Here is a 25,865-nt window from a genome sequence, read left to right as displayed (position 1 = left end):
GCGGTGGCCTCTCCTGACAGGTCCGTGGCCGACGGCGTCTCTGCATGCTATGCGCATGCTCCATAGGCCGCGGCCGCGCCTCCTCCCCGTCTCTTGTGCTCCGGCGGTGCCCTGACCCGGAAGCACCGCTGGCCCAATGGGAGACTAGGCAGGGGTATATCAGGCCTCCCTCCTCTAATGGAGGCGCCTGATCTTCGTGTCAAATAGCACATTAGGCCCCTGTTCCGCTACCACTGCTGCTCACCTTGCTACACTTGTCTCCTGCAGTCCTACTCTGGTCCTGTCTTCCGTGTCCCTGCTCCGTACTGCTGTCTGTCCTGCTCTCCATGGTCCAGTCCTGCAGTCCTACTCCAGTCCTGTCTTCCGTGTCCCTGCTCCGCCCTGCTGTCCGTGGTCCAGTCCTGCATGCCTACTCCGGTCCTGTCTTATGTGTCCCTGTCCCGTCCTGCTGTTCGTGGTCCAGTCCTGCATTCTTACTCCGGTCCTGTCTTCTGTGTCCCTGCTCCATCCTGCTGTGCGTGGTCCAGTCCTGCATTTCTACTCCGGTCCTGTCCTCCGTGTCCCTGTTCCGTCCTGCTGTCCGTGGTCCAGTCCCACAGTCCTACTCCGGTCCTGTCTTCCATGTCCCTGCTCCGTCCTGCTGTCCATGGTCCAGTCCTGCATGCCTACTCCGGTCCTGTCTTATGTGTCCCTGTCCCGTCCTGCTGTTCGTGGTCCAGTCCTGCATTCTTACTCCGGTCCTGTCTTCTGTGTCCCTGCTCCATCCTGCTGTGCGTGGTCCAGTCCTGCATTTCTACTCCGGTCCTGTCCTCCGTGTCCCTGTTCCGTCATGCTGTCCGTGGTCCAGTCCCACAGTCCTACTCCGGTCCTGTCTTCCGTGTCCCTGCTCCGTCCTGCTGTCCGTGGTCCAGTCCTGCATGCCTACTCCGGTCCTGTCTTATGTGTCCCTGTCCCGTCCTGCTGTTCGTGGTCCAGTCCTGCATTCTTACTCCGGTCCTGTCTTCTGTGTCCCTGCTCCATCCTGCTGTGTGTGGTCCGGTCCTGCATTCCTACTCCGGTCCTGTCCTCCGTGTCCCTGTTCCGTCCTGCTGTCCGTGGTCCAGTCCCACAGTCCTGCTCCGGTCCTCTCTCCTGTAGTTCCGTGGTCTTACTCCAGTCTATTCTGAGCCGCCCCTCTCGGTACCAGCTATCGTGGTACCCAAACCCCTGGGCCTGCTCCTAACGATCCCTGTATAGGGGTCGGCTCCACCTGGCGGCTTGCCCGGGGCCCCTCGGTGTCACGATCCAGAGGGTCCACTCTTGAAGACTTTCCTCACCTGACCACCCCGCTAACAACGTCCCCTCCATAACCTCTCCTTGGTCCTACATTTGGGTCTTTTGGGTGCACAGGCCTATGTGGTCATGTGGGAGGTGACACATCTTTGACATCAATGATACCTGCCTGTCATAACCAAACTGACCGGAAAAGCTTGGGAAGAACCAAAGACCCAAATGTTGGACTGGAGGACGGTGGCGGAGATGACGTAAGGAGCTGGGTGAGGGTCAAAGACAGGTGAGTATGCTGTGATTTTTTTTATTTTAACCCCTTCTGTCATCTCTTTTTTATTAAGACTGAATTGAATCTGATGGGTGAATCAAGCTAATTGGCCCAAAACAAATTCAACCTTCCTGGTGTGCATGGAGCACACTAAAGAGGCCGTGCCGTGTCCTTATCGTCAGTGGTTGTTTTTTTTAATTAGTTTCCAGACCCTTGACTGCAGTACCAGGAGGTAATGCCCCAATGGCCAACCCTCAAAACCAATGTCAGACTGGCCACCTGGTCCTATTTAGAGGTGATTTTGGGACCAATAAGTTGCTTCTAAGATTTATTATAACATACTTTTCAAATGTCTGCCAGTAATTGGTGCGTCAGGTGTTGGTTTTCCTTCAGAGTAACTTGCTGAGTGCCTCAGACAGAATTAATCATGACCCCAATAAAATTAACTTTTTTTGTGCTTCCAGTTGGAGACAGAATCTCGAGTGTCACTTTGGAACGTTACACACTTGTAATTCGGGTCTCTTCCTCTGACTCCATTCCTCTGACTCCATTACACTCTTTGGGTCTCTTCCTCTGACCCCATTACACTCCGCTTTTGGGCACGCTTGTCCAAGTGGGGCACCTCCTGCACAGTGTCACGTGGCTGTCTCAGGCCTTTCTAGGCTATAGCTCTCCGTTGTTGCATCCAGCTGATCTCTTGCACTCCTCTCTGCATCTTTCACGGACCTCACACAGACGGATCTGCTTTTTGGGCATTTTTGATCCACTGACATACAGGTAACAGGAGTCCTACTTACCCCCTCAGTAATCACACTCTTCTCACAGTAGTAACCTCCTTAGCATCCTCAAGATCCACTGTCTCAGCTCCCCCATGCTCACTCACTTCTGAGACCATCACTCCGCCAACACTCCCTCCTAATGGTGGACACTGTCACTCATGGACGGCTGGTCTTCCACATCTGGGACAGTCACATCTCCCCTTCAGAGCATTTATGTATGTGTTAGTCCCTCGCCTTGCAGCTTGTGGCCTCTGCAAGTGACTTACTGCTTGTGACCTCTGCAAGTGACACCAGGTGATGGGGAAAAACAGACCCATATACGCACTGGAAGCAAGCTAATGCTTCCATATATGCTTCCTGGTCATGTGTCCCCAGAACTCCAATCAGCTGAATGTATTTTCGCACCTCACTGGAACAAAACACCTACAACTCTCATGTGAACTATTTTGTATGATCTAGAGCCAAGGCCGGTTTTAGACAAAGTGGGGCCCTGAGCAAAAGTATAAAGTGGGGCCCCTTATGCTCACATATTGCACCATCATCCTGAAACATTTCTGTTGTATTTACATGCTCTGAGTTCAGGCTGTTAAACAAATGTGATTGACAATATTGAAGTCATTCCACGCTTGTTCCCGAGTTGAGGGGGACAGATAGTCCTAGGTTACAGTATAATGCAGGTCCCATATAGTACATATAGTATAATTCACTCCCCATGGTCCTTGATAGCGTATAATCCAGCGCCCCTCATAGGAGCGGGAGCCCTAGGCAGCTGCCTGGTCTGCCTTCCCCTAACGCCGGCTCTGTCTAGAGCAACCTATGCACTTATACCAGGATACTATCTGGATTCACTAAAGTCCCTTTTACACCACTTTAAATAACATATTAGTTTAGGTATGGATCAACAAACATGGCGATAATCTGTGTAAAATGATGTTATGACAGTTTGTTTTGCCCCTTTTACAGGACTTTTATTTGAGGATTATCCCAATAATGGAAATATTAAAATTATCTATAAATTGGGGGATCCATCTGGGCCGTCATGTTTGACTGTAGGACAGGAGGTGAGGGGGCAGGTTTGCCTTCCAGTCTTTTTTTGGGTGTGTATCCTGACAATAGTGATTTCCTTGTCATCCTCCTCAATCGTTCCACCACCAGGTATCTACTCTATGAATGGTCGTCATTATCTTAATGGGCTGTTTGTATCTATGTCACATTTCAAAGGAATCCTGATACTCCTCCGTCTCTCCCCCGCATTGTGCGCATAGGATTCCCACGAGCCGTGAAGTGTCTAGACCAGACAGGATGACTATTACTGACTATGTGGAAAGACAGAGATTTTTATATTGTGGTGAACTATGAAAGCGAGGCCGGGGTCTTTTCTCCAGGCATCTTCTGATGTCGTCTGTAATCTGATCACACAGGCAAAGCTTTTAGCTTGGGACAAAAAAAAAAAAATAAAATAAATCTTTATTTTTATATAGCGCTAACATATTCCGCAGCGCTTTACAGTTTGCACACATTTTCATCACTGTCCCCGGTGGGGCTCACAATCTATATTCCCTATCAGTATGTCTTTGGAGTGTGGGAGGAAACTGGAGTGCCCAGAGGAAACCCACGCAAACACGGTGAGAACATACAAACTCCTTGCAGATGTTGTCCTTGGTGGGATTCGAACCCAGGACTCCAGCGCTGCAAGGCTGCAGTGCTAACCACTGAGCCACCGTGCAGAAAAAGTCCAAGATGTTCCCACTACTGGAATTGTCTGTCGTGTAAACCCTTCACAATGTAGGACATCACTGCCAATCTGGCAGCGGAGGAAGGCACAACAATGTAACTACTACAGTTGTGGCCAAAGGTATTGACACCCCTGCAATTCTGTCAGATAATACTCAGTTTCTTCCTGAAATGCAAACACAAATTCTTTGGTATTATTATCTTCATTTAATTTGTCTTAAATGAAAAAACACAAAAAGAATTGTCCTAAAGCCAAATTGGATATAATTCCACACCAAACATAAAAAAGAGGGTGGACAAAAGTATTGGCACTGTTCAAAAAATCATGTGATGCTTCTCTAATTTGTGTAATTATCAGCACCTGTAACTTACCTGTGGCACCTAACAGGTGTTGGCAATAACTAAATCACACTTGCAGCCAGTTGACATGGATTAAAGTTGACTCAACCTCTGTCCTGTGTCCTTTTGTGTACCACATTGAGCATGGAGAAAAGAAAGACCAAAGAACTGTCTGAGGACTTGAGAAACCAAATTGTGAGGAAGCATGAGCAATCTCAAGGCTACAAGTCCATCTCCAAAGACCTGAATGTTCCTGTGTCTGCCGTGCGCAGTGTCATCAAGAAGTTTAAATCCCATGGCACTGTGGCTAACCTCCCTAGATGCGGACGTAAAAGAAAATTTGACAAGAGATTTCAATGCAAGATTGTGCGGATGTTGGATAAAGAACCTCCACTAACATCCAAACAAGTGCAGTCCGAGGGTACAACAGTGTCAACCTGTACTATCCATCGGCGTCTGAATGAAAAGGGACTGTATGGTAAGAGACCCAGGAAGACCCCACTTCTTACCCCGAGACATAAAAAAGTCAGGCTGAAGTTTGCCAAAACTTACCTGAAAAAGCCTAAAACATTTTGGAAGAATGTTCTCTGGTCAGATGAGACAAAAGTAGAGCTTTTTGGGCAAAGGCATCAACATAGAGTTTACAGGAGAAAAAAAGAGGCATTCAAAGAAAAAAAACACGGTCCCTACAATCAAACATGGCGGAGGTTCCCTGATGTTTTGGGGTTGCTTTGCTGCCTCTGGCACTGGACTGCTTGACCATGTGCATGGCATTATGAAGTCAGAAGACTACCAACAAATTTTGCAGCATAATGTAGGGCCCAGTGTGAGAAAGCTGGGTCTCCCTCAGAGGTCATGGGTCTTCCAGCAGGACAATGACCCAAAACACACTTCAAAAAGCACTAGAAAATGGTTTGAGAGAAAGCACTGGAGATTTCTAAGGTGGCCAGCAATGAGTCCAGACCTTAATCCCATAGAACACCTGTGGAGAGATCTAAAAATGTCAGTTTGGAGAAGGCACCCTTCTAATATCAGGGACCTGGAGCAGTTTGCCAAAGAAGAATGGTCTAAAATTCCAGCAGAGCATTGTAAGAAACTCATTGATGGTTACCGGAAGCGGTTGGTCGCAGTTATTTTGGCTAAAGGTTATGCAACCAAGTATTAGGCTGAGGGTGCCAATACTTTTGTCTGGCCCATTTTTGGAGTTTTGTGTGAAATGATCAATGTTTTGCTTTTTGCTTCATTCTCTTTTGTGTTTTTTCATTTAAGAAAAATTAAATGAGGATAATAATACCAAAGAATTTGTGTTTGCAATCATTTTCAGGAAGAAACTGAGTATTATCTGACAGAATTGCAGGGGAGTCAATACTTTTGGCCACAACTGTAGCTAAACAGAATATCGGCGGTGATACATTGTTACTGAGCAGTTTGTGGATACACATCACCCATCACATATACTGTATGTATGGTGTTCTATCTGGTTCTTGGACAGTCCACTTCGTTTTTCATGGATAAGGCTTGTGAGGCATCAAGCAGCTTTGCTCAAAGTGATTTCGTGAAAACAGTAGTATGGGCATAAAAAATATCTGACGTGTTTCGAGTCTGGCAAACGTAATCTATGATTAAGAGATAACCAGACTCAAAATGCGTCGGCTATTTTCTATGACCATGCTACTATTTTAATGAAGTAACACAATACAGAATTTTGAAAAAAAACTTTTTTTCATCACTTCGAATATAGTTGTTGTCGGGCAAGTAGATGGCGGGGTAGAAGGCAAGTCCTGTGTCATTCAGCAACAGGGACCCTTAGGTCTTTATCATATGTGTCAGTCCATGATGGTATTAACCCCTTACACCTCAGACCTTGGGCAGCAAGGGCTACTTTTATTGGCTTGAGCTTGTGGGATGACTTGTATTATTCAATGGCGCCATTTTTTAATATGAAACCTTATTGATTAGCTTTTATTAACTCTTTTTTTGGGGGGGACAGAAACAGCTATTTATGGTCCCACTAGATCGTGTATGAACTTGAGCTCGTTTGCTTGTATAATTCAGAGCTATTCTTCTGTACTTTGATAACAGTCCTGGGGCCAATTCTTGGGAAGATGGATGAAGAAGAGGCAGCAGATGGAGCAGACATCACATATTTGGGGTCAGGAAGGAATTGTTCCCCTGATATGGGGCACTTAGCATCTGACTCATGAGGTTCTTGCCTTCCTCTGGATCAACACATTAGGGTAGAGGTTGAACTCAACACTATGAAACCTTTTAGATGCTGTGGATCAGGGGATCTAATAAGTTGAAGGGCCAGAATCGGAGTTAACTGTTATCTTCAGATGTTGGAGCAGGAGCTCAGGTCTCAAGCAGATCCGGGCTCCCTCAGTAATCACGAGTTCCTGTGACCACACAATGACATATGTGAACAGTAGCAGCCATACCATGCAAATAATCTACATGTATGTTAGTTTGCAAGGACAGGTTAAAGCTATATTATGTAAAAAGTTGTAAAAAGTAAGCCAACGCACTAGATAGAAGTCTCTTGATAATAAGCTTCCTTCAGCTTGGGGCCACATGGTGACTTTAGCCATTACACAGGTCGCACGACTAAATGTCGCTGTGTACAGCTGCTACATTTCGGCAAAATACAAGTGAAAGGTTAAAATATCTTGACAAACAAATAGAAAAAAAAAAAGATTTTTGCACTTGGTTGCAACAGCATCTTAGGGGTCGCAATGCGATTCCATTCACTAGTATTGCAGTTACACATACAGTGGGGAAAAAAAGTATTTAGTCAGTCAGCAATAGTGCAAGTTCCACCACTTAAAAAGATGAGAGGCGTCTGTAACTTACATCATAGGTAGACCTCAACTATGGGAGACAAACTGAGAAAAAAAAATCCAGAAAATCACATTGTCTGTTTTTTTTTCATTTTATTTGCATATTATGGTGGAAAATAAGTATTTGGTCAGAAACAAAATTTCATCTCAATACTTTATGATATATCCTTTGTTGGCAATGACAGAGGTCAAACATTTTCTGTAAGTCTTCACAAGGTTGCCACACACTGTTGTTGGTATGTTGTCCCATTCCTCCATGCAGATCTCCTCTAGAGCAGTGATGTTTTTGGCTTTTCGCTTGGCAACACGGACTTTCAACTCCCTCCAAAGGTTTTCTATAGGGTTGAGATCTGGAGACTGGCTAGGCCACTCCAGGACCCAGCCATGTTTCATCTTCAAGGCCCTTGCTGATGGAAGGAGGTTTGCACTCAAAATCTCACGATACATGGCCCCATTCATTCTTTCATGTACCCGGATCAGTCGTCCTGGCCCCTTTGCAGAGAAACAGCCCCAAAGCATGATGTTTCCACCACCATGCTTTACAGTAGGTATGGTGTTTGATGGATGCAACTCAGTATTCTTTTTCCTCCAAACACGACAAGTTGTGTTTCTACCAAACAGTTCCAGTTTGGTTTCATCAGACCATAGGACATTCTCCCAAAACTCCTCTGGATCATCCAAATGCTCTCTAGCAAACTTCAGACAGGCCCGGACATGTACAGGCTTAAGCAGTGGGACACGTCTGGCACTGCAGGATCTGAGTCCATGGTGGCGTAGTGTGTTACTTATGGTAGGCCTTGTTACATTGGTCCCAGCTCTCTGCAGTTCATTCACTAGGTCCCCCCGCGTGGTTCTGGGATTTTTGCTCACCGTTCTTGTGATCATTCTGACCCCACGGGGTGGGATTTTGCGTGGAGCACCAGATCGAGGGAGATTATCAGTGGTCTTGTATGTCTTCCATTTTCTAATTATTGCTCCCACAGTTGATTTCTTCACTCCAAGCTGGTTGGCTATTGCAGATTCAGTCTTCCCAGCCTGGTGCAGGGCTACAATTTTGTTTCTGGTGTCCTTTGACAGCTCTTTGGTCTTCACCATAGTGGAGTTTGGAGTCAGACTGTTTGAGGGTGTGCACAGGTGTCTTTTTATACTGATAACAAGTTTAAACAGGTGCCATTACTACAGGTAATGAGTGGAGGAAAGAGGAGACTCTTAAAGAAGAAGTTACAGGTCTGTGAGAGCCAGAAATCTTGATTGCTTGTTTCTGACCAAATACTTATTTTCCACCATAATATGCAAATAAAATGAATGAAAAAAAAACAGACAATGTGATTTTCTGGATTTTTTTTTTCTCAGTTTGTCTCCCATAGTTGAGGTCTACCTATGATGTAAATTACAGACGCCTCTCATCTTTTTAAGTGGTGGAACTTGCACTATTGCTGACTGACTAAATACTTTTTTTCCCCACTGTAACTGTGGCAGCGCGACCGGCTGCATCGTGGCCATGCATGATATGCAGCCCCAGCCTTACACTATCACATTGACATGTAAATCCATATAGAAAATGTACAATTTGTTGAGATTTCTGCTTGCTGTCATTATATAAAACCATTCTTGTTCACATCCAGAGGCTGAAAACACTACAGAACTCCCGGCTTTAATATTATTGTATCCATTCTAGACTTTTCTCTCTGATCGCCTGGTTACAATGTATCAGTGCAGGATGTTTACACAACAGAAGATATTGTTAGATCGGATACAATGACAGCAAAGCCTCAAGGTTTTACATGGGCTTTTCCAGGTTTGCAACAATCTGGACAGAAAAAAAAGAATATTGCTTTTTATTGACAGCAAGTAGAGATCTTGGAAGTGATAAGGAATTGAAACACAACCTATATTAGGATGTTAGAACTCCCTTTTAACTAGCCTCCTAGTATTCTATCAGCGTGATGTCACCAGTCTCAGTGTACTGGCACTAGTCTCAGCGTGATGTCACCAGTCTCAGTGTGATGGCATCAGCCTCAGCGTGATGGCCTCAGTCTCATTGTGAAGGCATCAGCCTCAGCGTGAAGGCATCAGTCTCAGCGTGATGGCATCAGCCTCAGCGTGATGTCACCAGTCTCAGCGTGATGGCACCAGTCTCAGCGTGATGGCACCAGTCTCAGCGTGATGGCACCAGTCTCAGCGTGATGGCACCAGTCTCAGCGTGATGGCACCAGTCTCAGTGTGATGGCTTCAGCCTCAGCGTGAAGACATCAGTCTCAGCGTGGTGGCATCAGTCTCAGCGTGGTGGCATCAGCCTCAGCGTGATGGCATCAGTCTCAGCATGATGTCACCAGTCTCAGCGTGATGGCACCAGTCTCAATGTCATGGCACCAGTCTCAGCGTGATGTCCATGGCCCAGCATTTCAGGTTGGTCTCAGTCTTCTCTGGGATGACATAATCATAGACAGTCTATTTCTCCAGTAAGAGCTCATTATTTTTGCCATTGCTACAGTCGTGTTTCCTAGAAGCCGTGTAAGCTTACACTATGTAAATAATATTGAGTAAACAGCACTGAACCTGCTGAGGATCTCAGATATTGTATATACACTGTATATATGTATGTCTGCAAACCAGGAACACAAAAGCTCTTCCACGTCTTCCCACAGATATACTTTTTCCATTCCGGACACATATTGTAATAATATTGCCCGGTATCAGAGTCCTGGAGAGAATACATTTATTACAGGTAAGAATAATATTATAATTACTGTTGTGAGATACGTTCAGTGTGTGCTATGTTTATGGAGTTGCTACACAGAATACTTAAAGGATAGCTAGACTTTCAAATCATTTTTGTCATGTTTTAGTCCTTGTTTAGTACTGTTCATTGGTTGTGGTCCAAGTCCTGAGACCTACACCCATCTTTCCAACCACGTGCAGAAGGATTTGTCTTATTTTGGTGCCTGTGCGGAGCGTTGTACAGAACCATAGACTTTTTATAGAGCCTGTACCTCTCTGCTCAAGGATGAGCCGTTCCCTTTTGCAGCTCCTTTTCCCCTCTCACAGCAAATAGACTGCAGCCTCTCCTCCCTCCTCCCCCATCACCTCTCCTGATCTCTGTGTATTTAGTTATTAAATAATGAGTAATCTTTGTAGAAATTTGTGACAACCATACATCATTATATTTAGTCTAAAAGATTACCTGACTCTTCTAAGCTGTGCTGTATACCAGGACAAGTCAGGTCCCTCCTCCCCTATCAGAGAAACATTAAAGAGTTCACCAAGTCAAAAGTGGCCAGTTTTCTGTCTTATTTCATTCCAGCTACTCCCCTTAGCATTTTGCTTTTGTCCTTTTTTAAATCGGCCATACGGTTCCAAAGATATGGGCTTTTATATTTTATGGTCTTTACCAAGAAGGCGTTGGTCACACAGTAATTATGCAAAGAAGCCTAAAGACACGCCCCTGAGGAATCCTCTGAGCCACGCCCCCTTAGTAAAGACCATAAAAATACTACTAAAAAGTCCCATTTCTCTAGATCTGTATGGCCAATTTAAAAAAAAATAAAAAACTGAATATTCAGGGGAACAGCCGGAATAAAGTGTGAGCACAACTGGCAACTTTTTAACTGGTAACAAGTCCTCTTTAAAAAAAAACAAAACACTATCTCCTCCATCACCTCCTTTTGTCTTCATTAACTGGGAAAATTAAATTTTTTTTATCTCTTTCTGAAAATGTCTGATTTAGTTCATGGAGAAAATGGGAAGAGATTGCCAGTCCTTGTGAATTTGGCTAATGCTCTTCTGATGTAGATGGGGGGAACTTTTAACCTGTTCTAGAAAAATGCAAATCAAAAACTTTTCCTTGAAAGAGTGCCTGACTCTTCTGAGCTATGATGCATGGGATTATATGAAAAGTCAGCTCCTTCTTCCCCTCTCACAGCATTCTAAAAAAAAAAACTGCGGCATCTTCTCCCTCTTCCCCCTTATCTCTCCTGTAATAGCTACTCTACATCTGGGACATATAAATGATGTAAATTATGTTTTCAAAAATTTATGATTTAGGTAATACAAGAAGTGAGAAAACGTGTGTGTCAATATTTGGTAGGATATGATCCTACTATGGATGAATGTGAGAATCAGCTGCAGATTGGAAGACTGAAGAAGATCAACACTCTGCATCCTGTTGAACCGCGTCATCATTTAGGGCAACATTATATTAAATTCCTTTCCCTAACAATAACCGTAAAATGATCCATCGTCTATTGACTATGTCTGCATCATTTAATTGTTTATTTTTGCAAAACCAGAAAATCCTGATACATTGTTTCTTCTAATGAATTCTTGATCGGTCACTTGTTTCATTATATTTGCCTAACGAGTCATTTAATTACATCATTTACCACTTTGTTATTTTCAGATGCCTCAATAAAGCTGGTGAGCCAGCGGAGTCAGATAAGAAGCTTCTCCGGGATCGTCAGGAGGCATGATGTTGACCGTATGACCGTTCATACCATAATCAGTCATGTCATTACCAAAGATACAAATTGAGGAACCAGAAGATGAAGCTGAAGGAAACTCAGACCCGCCAACCGACGACCATCTGAGAAACTTGAAGGCTCTGACCGAGAAATTGAGGTTAGAAACTAGGAGACCATCTTATCTGGAATGGAGGGCAAGACTGGAGGATCAACCTTGGAAAAGTCCGAATCCTCCCATAGAGCAAGAGGTGGAAGAACAAAAGCAAACTGGAAGGGAAATAGCCTCAACCCTAGAGATGGAACAGGTCCAGAAGACCATGACTGTTCCGAAAGAAAGCAACATGCTCACATCGGGGAAGATTCATGGCTTTGATAGCATCGATGAGGCTCTAAATTGGCTCAGGAAAGAGCTGGTAAGTTGTCTTCCATTCTCAGGTTTCTGATGACTACCGTAAAAATTCTGCTGTGTAAAAAATCCGATGCATTAACTGTAAGAGGATTATCGTGTCGGAGATGGTGTAAAGAGCTGAAATTACCACTTAGAGTCACGAACATGATCCATAGCATCAATCTTACGGTATATGTTAGGAGGCACCAGGAGATGATGGTCTACTGACCTTCCACCAAGGTCCTAAGTCAACCATTTGCTAATGGGGTCGGGCGTTTGTGGCCAATAAACCCTTGTCCTTTACTTAACGCAGTATCTCATTGTAGCCATTTCATATCATAAATATGTGATAAATGTATTTTCTAGAACGGGTTTCCCGTGGTTTCCATGTCCTTCCCGGAATGCATCACAGATTTTGGGAGCGTTCATAGAAGCCAACAGAAGTTTGCCTTTAAGGAGGTTCTCGACATTTCCAAAGTAATCTTACGTATGTTTTTCTTAAAGGGGTTTCACATTTTCACAAAAAATGTGTCCAAACAATTGCACAGCTGTGATATAATAAACACAGAAAGTACTCACTCTCCGCCGGTCCAGTGCTGGCTCGTCGCCGTTGCTCCAGACTCAGCGACATCACGTTTACGGCACACATCACTGCTGCAGACAATCACTGAGCTCATTGGCTCTGCAGATGTATTTGGTATAAGCTGCTGAGCTCAGTGATTGGCTGCAGCGGTGATGTGCACTGTAGTTGTGACAGAACATGGCCAAAATGCAGAGACCGGAGAAATGGCGAAGAGTCAGCGTTGGACCCGGAGGGTGAGCACTACCTTGTTTATTGTATTACGACTATTTAATTGTTTGGGAATAAGTTTGTGAAAGTGGAAAATTATTTTAAACGCTTCCCCATGTGTGATATCATTGTACAACGCACATCGAGTGCCAGTATAAAAGCTGAGCATGCACCATATGTGGGAAATACCTGCTGAAGGCGTCCAGGACGGCCGTCCTAATCCTCCTCCGAAGCCCAGCTCATGGCTGCGCTTCATAGAACATCAATATAGATGATATTGCAGTATATAGAGCAAACGATCGCAGGTTCGGGTCCCCTAAAGGGACTAGACAAATAAAATCAGCAAAGTTTCACTTTTATTCTAATGTAAAAGAAAAAATGCAAAAAAAAAAAAAATTATAGAAAAACTCAAATTACCCTTTTTTCCCCTTTTAATAAGAAAGAAGTAAAAAATTAATTTGTTATTGCAACATCAGTAGATGTCCGATCTTAAAAAAAATAATAATAATTATTATCTTGTGCTATAAATGCAGTAAAAAGGAAAAAAAAAGCCAGAATTATGGGGGGGGGGTTGTTGCCACATCTCCCAAAAAAGAGCAATAGAAAAGCAAATATTACCCAAAATGGTGTCAATAAATAAAAAATCAACAAAAAACAAACCGTCACCCAGCTCCATCGACGGAAAAAATAGAGATTATTGTCTTCTCCTCAATGATATAGGATAGGCACAGCCCAGATTATGTTTATGGGGAGATTGGGGGAGGTAGTTTATTTGAGTAATATTAATGGGAGTAGTTGTTCCTGTGTAGCGAGGGTTGTAATTATACAATAGTAATTATCATATTATATGATAATAAAGGGATGAATCATTACATTGTTACAGTGTGATAAACTGTTCATTTGTTACATTGCTAGCAATGCAAATCACAAGGAGCCGCTGTTTCCACTTCCCGATTTTTGACTATTTTTGAATGTGAAGATTAGCAGGCAGTCATGTCTGTTAGCGTTCTAAATGTGCAGCTAGTTCAGAGATTTAATGGGATTAGATAAGATGCTTTCTTCTAGAAACAGTGCCTCTCCTATATACAGGCTGTAAGTGTTATTGCAGCCTGACCAGATTTAAAGAGTAACAGTCAATTTTTTAAGAAAATTTTTCTCCATAAATCAACAGTACAAGTGAAAATAAGACACTTTGTAATATTTCTTATCAGGGAAATCTGCTTCTTTCTCCTCCAGGAGTGACCATTAAGTCTCAAAATTTCCAGTTTATGGGCAAAATGTGTCTTCAGTGAACACAGATTTTCCTATTACTGAAATAAATGACCGTTGGTGCTCATAAAATTCTGTGGAAAATTGCAGGAGAACTTGCAGCAGAATGTCTGTCTCTACGGAGAGCTGCAGGAGAACTTGCAGCAGAATGTGTCTCTATGGAGAATTGCAAGAGATCTTGCATCAGAATGTATGTCTCTAAGGAGACCTGCAGGAGAACTTGCAGCAGAATGTCTGTCTCTATGGAGAACTGTAGGAGAACATGCAGGAGAATGTCTTTCTCTATGGAGAATTGCAGGAGAACTTGCAGCAGAATGTCTGTCTCTATAGAGAACTATAGGAGAACTTGCAGCAGAATGTCTGTCTCTATGGAGAATTGCATGAGAACTTGCAGCAGAATGTCTGTCCCTATGGAGACCTTCAGGAGATCTTGTAGCAGAATGTCTGTCTCTAAGGAGAACTTGCAGCACAATGTCTTTGTCTACGGAGAAATGCAGAAGAATCTGCAGCAGAATGTCTGTCACTATGGAGAACTGCAGGAGAACCTGCAGCAGAATGTGTCTCTACGGAGAATTGCAAGAGAACTTGCATCAGAATGTATGTCTCTAAGGAGACCTGCAGGAGAACTTGCAGCAGAATGTCTGTCTCTACGGAGAGCTGCAGGAGAACTTGCAGCAGAATGTGTCTCTATGGAGAATTGCAAGAGATCTTGCATCAGAATGTATGTCTCTAAGGAGACCTGCAGGAGAACTTGCAGCAGAATGTCTGTCTCTATGGAGAACTGTAGGAGAACATGCAGGAGAATGTCTTTCTCTATGGAGAATTGCAGGAGAACTTGCAGCAGAATGTCTGTCTCTATAGAGAACTATAGGAGAACTTGCAGCAGAATGTCTGTCTCTATGGAGAATTGCATGAGAACTTGCAGCAGAATGTCTGTCCCTATGGAGACCTTCAGGAGATCTTGTAGCAGAATGTCTGTCTCTAAGGAGAACTTGCAGCACAATGTCTTTGTCTACGGAGAAATGCAGAAGAATCTGCAGCAGAATGTCTGTCACTATGGAGAACTGCAGGAGAACCTGCAGCAGAATGTGTCTCTACGGAGAATTGCAAGAGAACTTGCATCAGAATGTATGTCTCTAAGGAGACCTGCAGGAGAACTTGCAGCAGAATGTCTCGCTCTATTCAGAACTGTAGGAGAACATGCAGCAGAATGTCTTTCTCTATGGAGAATTGCAGGAGAACCTGCAGCAGAATGTCTGTCTCTAAGGAGAACTGCAGCAGAACTTGCAGCAGAAAGTCTATCTCTATGGAGAATTGCAGGAGAACTTGCAGTAGAATGTCTATCTCTATGGTGACCTTCAGGAGATCTTGTAGCAGAATGTCTGTCTATGGAGAATTGCAGAAGAATCTGCAGCAGAATGTCTGTCTCTATGGAGAACTGCAGCAGACCTTGCAGCAGAATGTCTGTCTCTATGGACAATTGCAGGAGAACTTGCAGCAGAATGTCAAAACTAAAGCTGTGGGGGTCCAATCCTCTACACTTTCCCCCCAATCAGCTGTGGTATTCTTCATTGGTGGTGGGAAGTACATAGTGAGCAGAGCTGGAACTTAGAAAACCCCTTTAAACACTGATCATCTCATGAGAACACACAATGTACGGATCAAACTGCAACTCTTTTATTATTTGTAATTTTCTGCTCCAGAAATCCACAACTGATCAGCTCCCCTAAAGATGTAAACCTGAAGGGATTGTCCAGGACCGGATGACATGGCTCCACACCTGCCCATGGTTGAGTTTGGTATTGCAGCATATCTGTATTTAAAAAATTAAGTTGTAATACCACACTCAGCCTGTAGACAAGTGTGGCGCTGTTTTCAGAAGAAAGCAGACATTTTTCTCTATTCCTTATCCCTAAAAATCCATCCGGCTCCAATCTTTGCACCCCCCTGTACTGGAATGGAAGTAAAAGATGCGTTTCATGAATATTCTGTATATTGACCATTGCATCTCATTTTACAGAATGTCTCGTCATCCCTTTATGAATTATAGATTCTGGTTCATCTATTATCTCCGTTTCCTGCTGATAAATGCTCTGAATGTTCGGAGGTGTTATTAATAATGCAAACGAGGGAGAAATACTTAACGATCATTATCTTAATTAACGACCTTCACACGAAGGGTCAGAGGGTCTTCAGTAACAACTAGATGGAGATGGCAGGCGGCATCAATCCGGTGACTGAGTACTGGCACCATATCTAATCATTTGAAAAGACCCCAAAACAGGATGACTGGAGGGCATCCATCCAACATGGCTAACAAGCATGTAATCCGCACATGACTGGATCAATAAAATACAGCGGATTCTATGTGGATCTACCCAGAGTTTCTGCTCAGTTTCCTTTCAGTTTTTGCTCTAAAACCTCAGCAAAAAGTCTCTGTCTGCACACAGCCATTAGAAATAAGGACTTTCCGAAGGGGAGAAATCCAATTATGTCAATGCAGTAAATTTCTAAAACCTCATAAAAATGTAACCGTCTTCTATATTACCCGTAAAAGACATCAGGCTGATGATCTCCATGGTCAGGGCGTTTTAGTATTTATTTATGTCAGAATGATCCTTAAGATTCCAGCCGATCTGAAAACACATCTCCTCCAGACGTCAGATTGCACTTGTAGACACTGCTCCAGTCTGCAAGACCTACCAAGGTCAGAGGGTGACAACTTACCCAGGACCCAGTATACTGCTCAGCTGTACCTAATATTATACATAGGGGCAGTATTATTGCAGTTATATTCTTGTACATAGTAGCAGTATTATAGCAGTTATATTCTTGTACATAGGAGCAGTATTATAGTAGTTATATTCTTGTACATAGAGGCAGTATTATAGCAGTTATATTCTTGTACATAGGGGCAGTAATATAGTAGTTATATTCTTGTACATAGGGGCAGTATTATAGTAGTTATATTCTTGTACATAGGGGCAGTAATATAGCAGTTATATTCTTGTACATAGGGGCAGTATTATAGTAGTTATATTCTTGTACATAGGGGCAGTATTATAGTAGTTATATTCTTGTATATAGGGCCAGTATTATAGTAGTTATATTCTTGTACATAGGAGCAGTATTATAGTAGTTATATTCTTGTACATAGGGGCAGTATTATAGTAGTTATATTCTTGTATATAGGGCCAGTATTATAGTAGTTATATTCTTGTACATAGGAGCAGTATTATAGTAGTTATATTCTAGTACATATGGGCAGTAATATAGTAGTAATATTCTTGTACATAGGGGCAGTATTATAGTAGTTATATTCTTGTATATAGGGGGCAGTATTATAGTAGTTATATTCTTGTACATAGGAGCAGTATTATAGCAGTTATATTCTTGTACATAGGAGCAGTATTATAGTAGTTATATTCTTGTATATAGGGGGCAGTATTATAGTAGTTATATTCTTGTACATAGGAGAAGTATTATATTAGTTATATTCTTGTACATAGGAGCAGTATTATAGTAGTTATATTCTTGTATATAGGTGACAGTATTATAGCAGTTATATTCTTGTCCATAGGAGGCAGTATTATATTAGTTATATTCTTGTACATAGGGGCAGTAATATAGTAGTTATATTCTTGTACATAGGGGGCAGTATTATAGTAGTTATTCTTGTACATAGGAGCAGTACTATAGTAGTTATATTCTTGTACATAGGGGACAGTATTATACTAGTTATATTCTTGTACATAGGGGCAGTATTATAGTAGTTATATTCTTGTACATAGGGGCAGTATTATAGTAGTTATATTCTTGTACATAGGAGCAGTATTGTAGCAGCTATATTCTTGTACATAGGGGGCAGTATTATAGTAGTTATATTCTTGTACATAGGGGCAGTATTATAGTAGTTATATTCTTGTACATAGGGGGAGTAATATAGTAGTTATATTCTTGTACAAAGGGGGTAGTATTATAGTAGTTATATTCTTGTACATAAGGGCAGTATTATAGTAGTTATATTCTTGTATATAGGGGACAGTATTATACTAGTTATATTCTTGTATATAGGGGCAGTATTATAGTAGTTATTCTTGTACATAGGGGCAGTATTACAGTAGTTATATTCTTGTACATAGGAGGCAGTATTATAGTAGTTATATTCTTGTACATAGGGGGCAGTATTATAGTAATTATATTCTTGTACATAGGAGCAGTATTATAGTAGTTATATTCTTGTACATAGGAACAGTATTATAGTAGTTATATTCTTGTACATAGGGGCAGTATTATAGTAGTTATATTCTTGAACATAGGGGGCAGTATTATAGTAGTTATATTCTTGTACATAGGAGCAGTATTATAGTAGTTATATTATTGTATATAGGGAGCAGTATTATAGTAGTTATATTCTTGTACATAGGAGGCAGTATTATAGTAGTTATATTCTTGAACATAGGGGGCAGTATTATAGTAGTTATATTCTTGTACATAGGAGCAGTATTATAGTAGTTATATTCATGTACATAGGAGCAGTATTATAGTAGTTATATTCTTGTATATAGGGAGCAGTATTATAGTAGTTATATTCTTGTACATAGGAGCAGTATTATAGTAGTTATATTCTTGAACATAGGGGGGCAGTATTATAGTAGTTATATTATTGTACATAGGGGCAGTATTATAGTAGTTATATTCTTGTATATAGGGGGCAGTATTATAGTAGTTATATTCTTTTACATAGGGGCAGTATTATAGTAGTTATATTCTTGCATATAGGGAGCAGTATTATAGTAGTTATATTCTTGTACATAGGGGCAGTATTATAGTAGTTATATTCTTGTACATAGGGAGCAGTATTATAGTAGTTATATTCTTGTACATAGGGAGCAGTATTATAGTAGTTATATTCTTGTACATAGGAGCAGTATTATAGTAGTTATATTCTTGCACATAGGGGCAGTATTATAGTAGTTATATTCTTGTACATAGGGGCAGTATTATAGTAGTAATATTCTTGTATATAGGGGGCAGTATTATAGTAGTTATATTCTTGTACATAGGGGGCAGTATTATAGTAGTTATATTCTTGTACATAGGGAGCAGTATTATAGTAGTTATATTCTTGTACATAGGAGCAGTATTATAGTAGTTATATTCTTGTACATAGGGGGCAGTATTATAGTAGTTATATTCTTGTACATGGGGACAGTATTATAGTAGTTATATTCTTGTATATAGGGAGCAGTATTATAGTAGTTATATTCTTGTACATAGGAGGCAGTATTATAGTAGTTATATTCTTGAACATAGGGGGCAGTATTATAGTAGTTATATTCTTGTACATAGGAGCAGTATTATAGTAGTTATATTCATGTACATAGGAGCAGTATTATAGTAGTTATATTCTTGTATATAGGGAGCAGTATTATAGTAGTTATATTCTTGTACATAGGAGCAGTATTATAGTAGTTATATTCTTGAACATAGGGGGGCAGTATTATAGTAGTTATATTATTGTACATAGGGGCAGTATTATAGTAGTTATATTCTTGTATATAGGGGGCAGTATTATAGTAGTTATATTCTTTTACATAGGGGCAGTATTATAGTAGTTATATTCTTGCATATAGGGAGCAGTATTATAGTAGTTATATTCTTGTACATAGGGGCAGTATTATAGTAGTTATATTCTTGTACATAGGGAGCAGTATTATAGTAGTTATATTCTTGTACATAGGGAGCAGTATTATAGTAATTATATTCTTGTACATAGGAGCAGTATTATAGTAGTTATATTCTTGTACATAGGGGCAGTATTATAGTAGTTATATTCTTGTACATAGGGGCAGTATTATAGTAGTTATATTCTTGTATATAGGGGCAGTATTATAGTAGTTATATTCTTGTACATAGGGGGCAGTATTATAGTAGTTATATTCTTGTACATAGGGAGCAGTATTATAGTAGTTATATTCTTGTACATAGGAGCAGTATTATAGTAGTTATATTCTTGTACATAGGGGGCAGTATTATAGTAGTTATATTCTTGTACATGGGGACAGTATTATAGTAGTTATATTCTTGTACATAGGGAGCAGTATTATAGTAGTTATATTCTTGTACATAGGAGCAGTATTATAGTAGTTATATTCTTGTACACAGGGGGCAGTATTATAGTAGTTATATTCTTGTACATAGGGGCAGTATTGTAGTAGTTATATTCTTGTACATAGGGAGCAGTATTATAGTAGTTATTTTCTTGTATATAGGGAGCAGTATTATAGTAGTTATATTCTTGTACATAGGGGGAGTATTATAGTAGTTATATTCTTGTACATAGGGAGCAGTATTATAGTAGTTATATTCTTGTACATAGGAGCAGTATTATAGTAGTTATATTCTTGTACATAGGGGCAGTATTATAGTAGTTATATTCTTGTATATAGGGGGCAGTATTATAGTAGTTATATTCTTGTACATAGGGGGCAGTATTATAGTAGTTATATTCTTGTACATAGGGAGCAGTATTATAGTAGTTATATTCTTGTACATAGGAGCAGTATTATAGTAGTTATATTCTTGTACACAGGGGGCAGTATTATAGTAGTTATATTCTTGTACATAGGGGCAGTATTATAGTAGTTATATTCTTGTACATAGGGAGCAGTATTATAGTAGTTATATTCTTGTACATAGGGAGCAGTATTATAGTAGTTATATTCTTGTACATAGGAGGCAGTATTATAGTAGTTATACTCTTGTACATAGGGGCAGTATTATAGTAGCTATATTCTTGTACATAGGGGCAGTATTATAGTAGTTATATTCTTGTACACAGGAGCAGTATTATAGTAGTTATATTCTTGTACATAGGGAGCAGTATTATAGTAGTTATATTCTTGTACATAGTGGGCGGCATTATAATAGATTATTTACTCTTTATAACTCTTAATACTAGTCTGTGCTGCATTTTGCATTAATCTAAAATTCACTTAAAACGGAGACATAATTCTGTAGCAGCGTCTCCTGGTTCTTTGGCGCTGAGCCGCAGACTGCCAGACACCATTTGTTGTAGTGCCTGGTATTCAGCGCATGGGATCTGGTCCAAGTCTTAGTTATCTGATAAATAATAAGTGTAAAGTGGATGCCAGTGTGATCCAAGGAAGATCTCTGGGGGGCCAAGCACATCTCACATCTTCCACAGTGGTTAAAAAATGCCTTTGGGTCCTGGCCAATGTTGAGGATTTATTTGCCTCCATTGAAAATAGCAGCCAAGGAAAATTTGCCCTTTTCAATCTAATCTAGTTTACAATCTCTTTTTTTTGGAGACTGTAACAACAAAAATAGCGTGCAGTGTAGCCTGAGAACATTCCCTGTCTGCTTTGGATCTTTGTGAAGGGTCCATTGAGTAAGGGTAAAGAATAATATATACAGGAGCCTCTCACTAAATGAGAATATCATCAAAAAGTGAATTTATTTCAGTTCTCCAATACAAACAGTGAATCTCCTATATTCTATAGAGTCATTACACCCAGAGGGATCTATTTCACGGGTTTATTTCTGTTAATGTTGATGATTATGGCTTACAGCCAATGAAACCCAAAAGTCATTATCTCAGTAAATTAGAATACTCTATAACACCAGCGCCATCTCGATTCATTGTTCCCCTGTGATATCATTCCTCCAGTGCAGACTACATTTCCCATGATGCCTCTGGTTTTGCAGGAGTATGAAGTCATCATTAGTCTTTCTCCGCTCTCAAAGCAGATTTTTAGTGTCCAAATCAGCCAATCACAGAACATACAGTATTTCATACAAAAGGCAGTCTTTCTTTTATAAAGATCCATAAATCTGCCCTCCATCCCTTCCCCAGCCCCATATCATCAGCTTTATGGAGGGACATGTAGAGGAACAAGAGCTGGGTGGTACTCCCTGAGGAAGCAACTTGCGAAACGCACATTGGGCTGCATGGCAGGGGAGCAGGAAGTCACCATTTCAAAATGACCACACGTCTGGATCAATTGTTTTGATTCATTTTTATAGGTTTTCGGTCCACATTAGAAACTCATGGTATTAGACCTGTTTGTGACATTATTTTGTCTCAGAATCATATTTATGTATATATTTCAATTATAATTAATTTATGACTATTGAGGCAGGAGCAGAGTCCCCGCTGCACACATTGGTCTCTTGGTGGCGGGCTTCAGGAATATAGCCGCCGGTGCTGGCGCATGCGCAGATTTAGATCTCGGCTCAATGATGATGAGCCGAGATCTCAATCTCTGCATGTACTGCCTCTACGCCTCACACCACCGACATTTTCCTCATTTTCATCAATAGATAAACACAATGATCTAATTGGTATTAATGACTCTGGATGATTTTTGTGCCATCTTTCCTGGCTGAGGAAGGGTCTGAGAGATTACAGGAGAGATATAATAGGTGATGATGTCATCCTGCAGTTCACAAGAAATGACAGACTGACTTCCTGTCTTCTTGTGCTGGACTGGTTGTCACATGATAAAGCTGCCCATAATGAACGGGGAAAATAGTTCACAAGAAATGACAGACTGACTTCCTGTCTTCTTGTGCTGGACTGGTTGTCACATGATAAAGCTGCCCATAATGAACGGGGAAAATGTATGGAAGTAACTGATTTGGGATGAAACAAAGGAATGTGGTGGAATATTGTTGGTGATCTAACAATATAGATGCAACAAAAAAAATATATATATATTAGAAAAATGATTCCTGCCGTATTAATCTACTTTCCTTTCTATTAGACAGAGATGCGTCTTCAGGACCAGCAGTTGGCTCGGCAGCTCATGAGGCTCCGCAGTGACATTAACAAGCTGAAGATCGAGCAGACCTGTCACCTCCACCGCCGGATGCTGAACGATGCCACCTACGAACTGGAGGAAAGGGATGAGCTCTCCGACCTCTTATGTGACTTCCCTATGATGTCTTCATTTGGTCTTTCTACGCCCCTCAAACTTATCGGGGTTACCAAAATGAACATCAACTCCAGGAGGTTTTCCCTCTGTTAGAATGTTCCAAAAAAAACGTTCCAGGAGGTTTCAACGTTAAAACCTCCCAAAAATATCCCTAGTGTCCTGCTGCCTTATACTAGCACCAGCTTATCACGCCACCCGACGGAATGGACAGGGCGAGGTCTTCTGCAGCGATGCATGGCAGTGCAAATCCAGAGAAGAACATACAACCCAACGTCCGTTCCTACACTAGAGACTTTCATCATGTGCATTACTACTACTAGACATAGCCAGCGGTTGGGAATTACACCTACAGGGGTGGAGCAGAAAGGATATGCGGTATAGATTGTGAGGGGTATGGAAACAGTCAGTATTGCTAGATGGAAACAGTCAGCACAATGCTGCAATGTTTTCCAAGCATATGAGGAGCTCACATAATAACATTCAGCGAGCTCTAAAAATTGTGTGTATATTCGGATAATTTCTATACAAAGAGGCGATGTTCCACTGCTCATCTGGTATCTTTTACATCATTATTAGAAAATTTTTTGGTAAAAACTGAGTATTTTTGGAGTTGGGACAAGGGACGGGCAGAATAGGTGACAGCTTAAGGCAACCAAAAAAAGGGGGGTGTAATTATTGAGGATTTTTTCACACTCTCCAGATCATTTGCAGGACAAGTGATCTGGGTGAAAAAGCATCAGGAAGCGATCTTCCGCCATGGCCAATGCTATGCCACTCACATAGCCCCTGCCAAAATTATTTATACAAGTCGGGAAATTTAGGGAAAGTACAGATGAGACTTGTCATCATTTGCCTCTGGGAAAAAAAACAAGACATCACGTTCCAAGTGTCTCGTTGCATGACCCATAAAAATAATCAGAAATACTTTAGTCTTGCACTGATTTTATATTTAGTCTTATACTCCAATCACATCCAGAGCTGCATTCAAATTTCTTCTGGCTTCCTGTTCACGCTGAAGACAGAACATCTCGCGTTTCTACCCTGATCCCTGCTGAATCAGTGGAGTATATTTTCTTTCACACTATAATAAGATGTAGATAAATATATATATATATATATCTCCCACAAAGCAAGTCATTTCTGAAAGCAGCTTGTGATGTGACTAGAGCATTAGATATGGCAGCGTAAACACTTTAAGGCCTTAAAGGGTTAGTCCCATCCTCATAGAGGGATATTGTCAGTCCTTTTAAATACAAGCACTTTTGCAATTTACTGTTTATTAAAAATATTCAGCCGCTCTTGAGATATATTAACACTTTTGTTTACATTCTGTTGCCTTGGAGACCGACCACCACTGTAAGAACTTATGAGCACTGTTTTGAAGCCTTTTCAGGATCGCTGGAGAGCACTGTTACCTCCTAATCCTGACCACTAGTGCTTACAAACTAGACGGCAGCAGTGGTCGGTCTCCTAGTCAACGAGTTGTAAACAAAAGAAAAGCGTATTTCAAGAACGGCTGCACTTTTTCGTTCATTTATAGCTGGTTGCCTAGGTGACTGACCACCGCTGCCGCCTAGTTTGTAAGCACTGCGCTGAAACTGGCCGATTTTTGAAAGCAACAGTGCGTTCTAGCAATCCTGTCCCTCTTGAAAAGAGTACAAGCCCCTACAGCGGTGGTCGGTTTCCAAGGCAACGAGATATAAACAAAAGAAAAGAAGTGTTAATATCTGAAGAGCGGCTGAATATTTTAATAAACAGTAAATTGCAAAAGTGCTTGTATTTAAAAGGACTATCTGACAAATATCTGAACCTTTCAAATAAACTGTACAATAGACACAAACGCCTGAGTCCGTCATCTGATTATGAGAATTGGATATTTGTACCTCCGGGTTATGAGGTGTACCCAGTAACACATATGGGATAAGGATAATAAAGAGTTAAGTTTATGACGAAGCATTGTATCGGCCGCACCTTGTAATAGCTATAAGAGAGTCCTCGGCATCAAAGCTTCCTGCCGTATCCTCCGGAATCGTCACCGGACACATCAGGACATCGTCTACGTAGCGGATCCCTAATATTATAACGCGGCGCCAACACTTACCGTAAAAGCTAACAATGCCGACTGATGCCTTTTCCGTTCCAATGTGTCATCCATTTGTTGAATTGTATCATTCCGATTGTATATTCCTATATTCCGGACGTTTCCTTTTCTACGTTGCCTTTTTCTTTTTTTGCTAATTTTTATGTAATTGTTCATTCCGAAGTGCGTTTTAATGATTGATGCACAAAAAAAGTATCAATTTCCTTCTAATGTGGAATTCATTTTTAATATGGTTTTATGAAAGTGGATGGAAATGTTTCCTTCTTTGCGAGAAAATAAAGATTTGGTACGCTCACAATAAATGGAATGTGATGACGGACTAGCCAGTTTTTCCAAGTCTCTCCATAAACTTGCGCTCTCTTGTCCCATAAACCACATCCCCCCCCCAAAAAAAAAGGAATCAATGTATTTTAGAGCTATGTACCATGCTTTGACGTCCCCCTTGATTTCCGAGTCATAAGCACACTAGGTGGGGTGGATAGGCACATGGGCCACAGGCGTCGGTGCAGCAAGCAGTTTGGAAACAAGGGAGACAGGTAGCAGAGGTTATGAAGAGTGCTGATAGGTAACGGAGGTCCTGCAGGCCACAGACAGGTAACTGAGGTCCTGGAGCCGCAGACAGGTGGCAGACGTCCTGTAGACTGAACAGGTTATGATGCACAGACAAACTT

The 25,865-nt window shown here is 41.3% G+C and overlaps 1 protein-coding gene across 3 annotated transcripts in view; it reads left to right on the top strand.

Moving 5' to 3' along the window:
* Positions 1–25,516, top strand: part of FAM167A (family with sequence similarity 167 member A) — a 53,184-nt gene extending 27,668 nt beyond the window's left edge. For 2 of the 3 annotated variants that reach the window (XM_073586383.1, XM_073586384.1), the window contains exons 2-3: positions 11,626–12,099; positions 22,923–25,516. In XM_073586383.1, the coding sequence (XP_073442484.1) occupies positions 11,731–12,099; positions 22,923–23,186 (633 nt within the window). In that variant the 5' untranslated portion in view covers positions 11,626–11,730 and the 3' untranslated portion in view covers positions 23,187–25,516. Of the gene's footprint in view, positions 1–9,931; positions 9,955–11,625; positions 12,100–22,922 lie in introns of those variants that run through there. The other variant, XM_073586385.1, reaches the window with a different exon arrangement.
* The last annotated feature ends 349 nt before the right edge of the window (positions 25,517–25,865 follow it).

This window comes from Dendrobates tinctorius, unplaced genomic scaffold, assembly GCF_039654945.1.
Source record: "Dendrobates tinctorius isolate UK_male_01 unplaced genomic scaffold, ASM3965494v1 ptg000093l, whole genome shotgun sequence".
Lineage (NCBI taxonomy): Eukaryota > Metazoa > Chordata > Amphibia > Anura > Dendrobatidae > Dendrobates > Dendrobates tinctorius.
This window is presented reverse-complemented; position numbering and strand designations above follow the sequence as displayed.